The 8207-nt window shown below is 36.0% G+C and overlaps 1 protein-coding gene across 1 annotated transcript; it reads right to left on the bottom strand.

Moving 5' to 3' along the window:
* Positions 1–135: 135 nt before the first annotated feature.
* Positions 136–7457, bottom strand: LOC104265680 (fibronectin-like). Its single transcript, XM_026839519.1, has 17 exons — positions 7146–7457; positions 6985–7098; positions 4538–4649; positions 4279–4487; positions 4025–4229; positions 3240–3368; positions 3035–3190; positions 2888–2984; positions 2592–2836; positions 2405–2540; positions 2219–2355; positions 1797–1919; positions 1579–1746; positions 1256–1528; positions 949–1200; positions 801–898; positions 136–753 (listed from the first exon to the last, which is right to left on the bottom strand). The coding sequence occupies exons 1-17, from the start codon at positions 7194–7196 to the stop codon at positions 520–522; spliced, it is 2739 nt and encodes a 912-aa protein (XP_026695320.1). The 5' UTR covers positions 7197–7457; the 3' UTR covers positions 136–519.
* Positions 7458–8207: the final 750 nt, after the last annotated feature.

Below are 8207 nucleotides of genomic sequence, written 5' to 3'. Positions count from 1 at the left end.
TAGACCCATTTCTTGAACCGACCACTTATTCACGCGACCTATATTTTCAAAATATGCTTGTAGCCGCCGCCCCATTACTACTCCCATCGAACATCCTGGGAAAGATCACGGAGGCCGGAGAGCTTGTATCTTTAACCTCCACTTTTGGCTTTACCTTTTCAGTCTCCGTAAATCTGCGCTCCAAATTGCCCAAGCGTCGGGTAAGAGAGCTTATCTGACTGCGAAGCAATTGATTTTCCGCTTCAAGGCAGCTCAAACCTAATTCTGGCGTCTTAAGGCGTCTTTCTTCCATGGTCCCTCTGTGGTCACCAATGTAACAAACTTCTCACAATCAGAGCTTTTATTATATCGGTATTCTAGGCTGCGGTTTACAACGGACCGCCCGCTAGCGTGTCCAAAATATAATGAGAAAACTAAGGTTATTTAGATTCCAGACTATGCAGAACCCGGATGTCCGCTAGATGCAACTCAAAGCGCACACAGACACAACAAAGAATACCTTACAAAAACGAATATACGTTACAACAAAGAATACGTTACACTTGTTATATTTATGCTTAAGTTTGAAAAAATCTTGTTTATGTTGAAAATTTCATTAATCTTACTTGTTTGAATGTTAACAGTTTGTTGATCGCTTATATCTTCCTCTGTTACAGTTGCAACCCCAACATTATAGTTTGTTACAGGAGATAACATTGTAATGTTATATTGCATTGTTGTAACGTTTGTAATCACAATTCCATCAATGGATATCTGGGGTGCAATAATTACTTGATGTCAAATATACAGTAACATTTTACCTGAAAACTTTGGTAACCTCCGCTTTTAAGCTCCCATTGTATTTGAACCCATGTCTCACCAAGATCCAAAACAGAAACATTTTTAACCATTTGAGGTTCTAAATATAAATAGAATCAACAATATGTTGTATCGCCTTGGTGTCTATACCTGTTGCTGTTAGCATGTGGACCATCTTGCTTCTTACTTTACCACTGGTTGTCACCAATGTTATATTATAATTTAAACCTGGTGTAAGATCACTTAGGTTTGCTGTCGTAACATCAGAATGATCTATTTTCAGAGAATTGTTGTTGTATGTTACCAGGTAGCCATCCAAATATCCAGGAGGTTTAATCCATGAAAACTTGATCAATGTCTCGTTTCTGAATCTTAACTCCAACTCAGAGGGTGCAAGAGGCACTGTTTGCATTGATGAGGAAATATAAAAATAAAAACACAAAATATGTACAAATACCTGTTCTAACTGTTAATTTCTTTTGATTGCTAATATTTTCTCCATTTTGAGATTGAACTGCGAAAACATAACTTGCTCCTGGAGATAATGGACTGACAAGCAATATTCGATCTTCGTTTGGTTTAATCAATTCAACTTCTATAGGACACGATGCTTCCAACTCTATACATCGAACCATGGAATCACCTGGAACACCTGGAGCTACATCCCAAACTAAAACAACTTGGCTTTCATCTTTAGAAGAAACTCTGAAGTTAACGGGTGATGCCATATCTGCAAGATAATATTACCAGGTGTGTGTGGTAAATTTATTATGTACCTACCCATGGTTATTATGGTTGGATATAACATTGGCATGCTCTGTACATTACCACTAGTGGTTATTGCCACCATGGTATATGTTTCTCCCGGTGTTAGACCATTAATTGTATCTTCAACATATTTTTTTGTATGAGCATGAGATACTTGGGTTCTCCATGTTATTTCATCATCTGGGTGTAAAAGCAGGTTAGTGGGGTTCATGTCATAATCTTTGGCTTACTTTTGCTTTTGAATGTAAAGTTTAATCCATCAAACAAAGAATGTTCGTTGCTGAGTAAGATTGTGATGTTTATAGAAGTTGTTTCTGGTTTGTGTAATGTTATAAGTTCTGGAGGTACAGGACCTGGAAACAATGGGGTTTATTGGAACAATTGTAATAATGAAAGAAATAATGGGGTTTATTGGAACAATTGTAATAATGGTGAAAATAATGGGGTTTATTGGAACAATTGTAATAATGGTGAAAATAATGGGGTTTATTGGAACAATTGTAATAATGGTGAAAATAATGGGGTTTATTGGAACAATTGTAATAATGGTGAAAATAAGGGGGTTTATTGAAACATTATTGGTAAGAGATCCCATTATTTATGGAACAATACGTCCTTGAGTGAAGGGGCCTCAAGGACTAAATGTACGTACGTGTTGTTTGCGTTGCTTCAACTACCGAGCTCTTTTCCCCTTCTCTTAATGACGTCATAGCTATGATGTAATTATCGCCTGGTGTTAAGTCGTTTATCTTAAATTTAGTTTCGTGGTTTGCCAGGTTGAAGGTTTTGCTAGAAATATAATTAAGTTAGGATGTTGTAGTTGTGAGGTCATAATCACCTTTGTTTCGTTGAATTCGAAGTGATTGTGATGTCATATGTTTGAACAAACCCAATAGCTTCGAGCCAAAATATTGAAAAAGAATTTTCAGCCAAAGAACTTTGATTGACACGTAGATAGCGTGGAGGGGAAACACCTAATGTATTACGTCATAAAACTTTTAATGTCGTTAAAATGAAATACTCACGTGTTTTAAATGTAACTGTTGTGACGTCACTTTGGGACGTTGCCCAGTAACGTGGTGTGTATTGTTTGCTTATTGTCACGACATTAACTTGAAACAATAGAAAAGGTTCCATATCATTTATTGTGACGTTGGTTGTCTCATTGTCTACAACAATCACTCCATTGTTTACAAAAATGTTGCCCACCTCATAACCACTTCCACTAGCTGTGGCGTCATAATCGTTTGGTTTGTACGTCACAAGGAACCTGTTTACAACATAACGTAACCTAGATAATATGCATTGTGACGTAACATACCCTGTATACGTGTTATTGTTGGTTTGTATTTCCCACTGAACCATAGCTGAGGTTGGAGTTAGATTCAACACATGTAAGTTATGTGGCTGTATGGGTGCTGCCGGATTAAAGGATTAAAATTATGAAATATTCCAAACCTATACCAACTTGTTACAAAAAACTGGGAAGGGTAAGTCCCTCCGTTTGATGCGTCATAATCGTCAATGTGATGCACAGATGTGACGTTTGCTTCGTACAATGACCCAGGTTGTAGGTTGGAAACCTTGCTCCAAGTTTCATTGGTTGATGTTTCAAACTTAAACCCTGAACTTAGGGTTAGTATTGATGTTTAAGTTTAAACTAGAAGCGTTACCATGAGCATTGCGGATTTTTAAAACGAAAACTGACAAAAGTGATCCCCGTTTGGATAATGGTACTGTCCAATTAAATTTTGCAGAGTATGGTGACGTCACAATGCTGATCGTTTCGGGGGAAGGGGGAACTGTAAATAATGGGAAGTTAATACCTAGGTATTCACCTAACGAATATAAAGTTAATACCCGGGTATTCACCTAACGAATATAAAGTTAATACCCGGGTATTCACCTAACGAATATAAAGTTAATACCCGGGTATTCACCTAACGAATATAAAGTTAACACCCGGGTATTCACCTAACGAATATAAAGTTAATACGCGGGTATTCACCTAACGAATATAAAGTTAATACCCGGGTATTCACCTAACGAATATAAAGTTAATACCCGGGTATTCACCTAACGAATATAAAGTTAATACCCGGGTATTCACCTAACGAATATAAAGTTAATACCCGGGTATTCACCTAACGAATATAAAGTTAATACCCGGGTATTCACCTAACGAATATAAAGTTAATACCCGGGTATTCACCTAACGAATATAAAGTTAATACCCGGGTATTCACCTAACGAATATAAAGTTAATACCCGGGTATTCACCTAACGAATATAAAGTTAATACCCGGGTATTCACCTAACGAATATAAAGTTAATACCCGGGTATTCACCTAACGAATATAAAGTTAATACCCGGGTATTCACCTGACGAATATAAAGTTTATGGGTATTCACCTAAATATAAAGTTAATGTGTATGCGTGTATATATAAAGTTATTACCTGGGTATTCACACAAAAAATGCAAATCTCTCCCACATTCCTTATCGTTCCACTTGAGCGCAGTGCTTCGTATCAGTGGTAACAATAGAACAATGCAATCCTCTTTGTTTGTTGCGTCATACTTAGGACTATTCGCGTCCCACAATTGTGATTGTAATTCTAATGGGACTTTAGTGGAATCGGAATAAACAAAATCGCCTTCATTCTGCGCAAGCATGAAGTTAAACTCGAAAATCAATATTTAAATTCCAAACCTCTATGTCGTTTACACCGATCCAGTACATGAGCTCCTCATTTGGCAAAACTTTCAACAGGAATTGGTTTTCATCTACGTTTCTTGGGTCGGCAAGACGGCTGTTTGGTGAATAATTACGACATAAACCGTTCGACTTCTGCCATGTTTGGCTGCCGTTCGCCCAGTAACATAAAGATTCGAATCCGGTTAGTCCTGGCGGGCATTCGCCTAAAGTATTACAAGTTAGTTGCTTTTCTTAAACATTAAGCCAATTATACCCATTGTAACGTTCGCTGCCCACGTCAAATTATCTGTAGATATTTTAAACTCGTAAGTTTGTCCATTATCTAGGCCGTCCACTTTGATTGGTGAGTCGGTTTGGGTGTGATTCTACAAAGCAAATGTGGCTTTAACACATATATACACGCACATATATACACGCACACATATACACGCACACATATACACGCACACATATACACATATATACGCACACATATACACACGCACACATATACACACGCACACATATACACGCACACATATACACGCACACATATATACGCACACATATATACGCACACATATATACGCACACATATACACGCACACATATACACGCACACATATACACGCACATATATATACACGCGCACATGTATACACGCGCACATATATATACACGCGCACATATATATACACGCGCACATATATACACGCGCACATATATACACGCGCACATATATACACGCGCACATATACACGCACATATATACACGCACACATATACACGCACACATATACACGCACACATATACACGCACACATATACACGCACACATATACACGCACACATATACACGCACACATATATACACGCGCACATATATACACGCGCACATACATACACGCGCACATATACACGCACATATATACACGCACACATATACACGCGCACATATACACGCGCACATATACACGCGCACATATACACGCGCACATATACACGCGCACATATACACGCGCACATATACACGCACACATATACACGTACACATATATACGTACACATATACACGCACACATATACACGCACACATATATACACGCACACATATATACGCACACATATACACGCACACATATATACACGCACACATATAGACACGCACACATATATACACGCACACATATGTGCAATCTAAACCTGCACATTATCAGCAACAGTTGGTTTAACGTTATATATATGAAATTTACATGGCAAAGAAACAAGCACCGCCTGTTAAAATACTGCCAATGTAAATATATTTCAATTTAGAGTCCCATCTTCCCCCGCATTGTTGTTTTGTATGTTTTCATTGCCAAACTTTGAAAGATTTGCTTTTAATTTGCTAATTTATACCTCAGGGGTTTTCAACTATAAAAACTAATATAATAAAAATATAAAATTTAAAAATATATTTGAAATTTGGTTATTTGCACTTGGTGATAATTTATAAAAGTGGCTTGTGCCAAAAACAGAGTAGTAATACCCAATTTGTAACAAAAATAAAAACTTTATCAATAGTTATAATCAATTTTCTGATGTTACAAGTTCATATACATTTGTTGGATAGAATATTTATCCATTGATGTTCGAACAATACCCATTGTCGTTCACACAATACCAATTGTTACGCAATAATATAATGTATAGGTAACATGTTAAAAAACTATAGCAGTAGGGCAGAAAAAAAGAACGTTTAGACCTAGTTTTTAAAGCGTACAGTAATATTTCGTATTATTTACGTATATTCCTATTTATAAATACACCTAATAATCAAAATTAACAATGATTTTAAACTGTCCCATCTTATCCTGTGTGTTTTCAAATTTGTATAATTTCACCTGTTGTGCGGATAGTTAAATAACTCCTCGTGTGTTTTATTATATCTTTTTGAATTGTTGTCAATTAATAAAGGAATGATAGTACTAATTCGTGGTATTAACCAAAAACCGTCATCTATTCTGATTTTGGAAATATTTGTCAGTATGTGCTTAAGTGTCCCGTCTTTCCCCATTTACTATACAGTAGGATGGGGGGAGATGGGACACTTTTTAACTCTATTTTCTCGTCTCATTTAGTAGTAAACAAAGAACATTCAGAGAAATATGAAACTATGTCCTCATGACTCTCATAGACCGTTGTTAATTGTTTAAAACACGATCAGGATATCTGGATATTATGTGCTAAAGGTGTCCCATCTTCCCCCACCCTACTATATATATAATACATATTATTTGACAGTATTATCACGACTTCATAAAACACCCGTCAAAACTGATTCCGGTTTTAAACATTAAAAATACGTGTAAAATAGAAACAGTATATTTTGAACCGGTAAACATGTGCGAAATAGTAAGGCGCTATTTTTGAATGCTCGCTAAATTTTTGTTAAGCTGATGAAATGTTGTAGCTTACGAGTGTGAACGATTAAACACATTTCCCCACTGTACTATATATTTGTATGTATGCACGTACAGATATATATATAAATACACACGTGTATTTACACGTTTACACACAGTAGGATTTGGAAATATGGGACACCTTTTAGCATACAGTATCAAAAAATATCCTGATAGAGTTTTAGGCAGTTAGCATAAGTTCGATGGAAAATGGGAATCGAAAATAGAATGAAAGCGTTCAATCCTTCCCCACCCTACTATACATGGTTACAGATACCTCGTTTTCACCAACCACTTTGTAACTGAAGTTGACTTTTTGCCAATTTTCTTCCCAGCTAAACCGAACACTGGTCGTTGTTACGTCACTTACGCGAACATTGAACGCAGATATCTGATGAATTAACTTTAGAAGGTGTTTAAGTAATTAAATATATTTACCTGTAGCAAACCACAAATCACTATCCAAGCCTTAATTCTAATCCACGCCATCTTGGAACGACTGTCGCAGCAAATACACGGTAATTATGCGAATACTTTCTATGGTTGCGCCACTCACCGAGTTGTAAGCGTTTCTTAAGGGCTCTTCATATAACGATGGCGTGTTTTCCATCAGCGGATAAGAGACAAAGAATTTGTTTTCCATTTATTGAACCGTGTGTGACGGTGATGTCATCAATGAAAATTTAATTGACGAATAATTATACATGTCTATACATCAGTAAATAAAATTTCGTTTAGTTTTCTCTTTTCATTTGTTAGTAAACAAAAAACACTCAATAAATTATAAAACCGTATCCCCATAACTCCACAGACCGTTGTTAATTGTTTAAAACACGATCAGTATATGTGAATATTATGTATTTAAGGTGTCCCATCTTCCCCCACCCTACTATTCATTTATGAAATTTATTTATATGTATTACCAAATGGGCCAATACAATAGAATGAAAGTGTGTCCCATCTTCCCCCACAGATGGCTACAGTGGCTGGGCTCCGTATTTTAAAATATATTTAGTTTTCTGCAATATAATAGGAAATATAGTTCGGTAGAGGTATACCGCCAAGTTGTTTTTGATCTTTCACAAACTTTATTCATATTATAGCAGGAGACATAATGTTACATTCCATTGTATTTAAAATACTTAAAAAAATATTTATTACAAAGATATTAACTTAGTTTAATCTTTCATTAGTTTTACAAAAAAATGGCCATGGCGATATTGGTCCCCTATACCAGTGGTCTCCAACTTTATTTTAACGCGACCCCAATTTTAAAAATAACTGCAACCGGTATTTGTACGCGACTCCATTTCCTTAAAGTTATACACAACTGCAGAGACGTCTTGCGACAAAAATCTTTTTAAGAATGTTTAGTTTTATTTAATTAACATTTTAACAAAACAATTAAATAAAGTTTTACATTTGTTATACCAATGGTGTTTGCTAAAATACGATGCACGTAAAAAGCAAGAAAGAAAATCTTTAGGCTTGTTTTAATCC

Source organism: Ciona intestinalis, unplaced genomic scaffold (assembly GCF_000224145.3).
Source record: "Ciona intestinalis unplaced genomic scaffold, KH HT000363.1, whole genome shotgun sequence".
NCBI lineage: Eukaryota > Metazoa > Chordata > Ascidiacea > Phlebobranchia > Cionidae > Ciona > Ciona intestinalis.
Note: the sequence above shows the minus strand (reverse complement) of the source record. Positions and strands in the feature narration are given on the sequence as shown.

What these genes read in the sequence shown, in the direction of transcription:
- LOC104265680 (XM_026839519.1), bottom strand. Translation starts at nt 7,196, where the DNA reads ATGGCGTGGATTAGAATTAAGGCTTGGATAGTGATTTGTGGTTTGCTA. An exon ending in TCGAATTCAACGAAACAAAG is followed by an intron (nt 2,356 to 2,404) that starts GTGATTATGACC and finishes TTATATTTCTAG; the next exon opens with CAAAACCTTCAACCTGGCAA. An exon ending in TGAAGCAACGCAAACAACAC is followed by an intron (nt 1,920 to 2,218) that starts GTACGTACATTT and finishes CATTGTTTCCAG; the next exon opens with GTCCTGTACCTCCAGAACTT.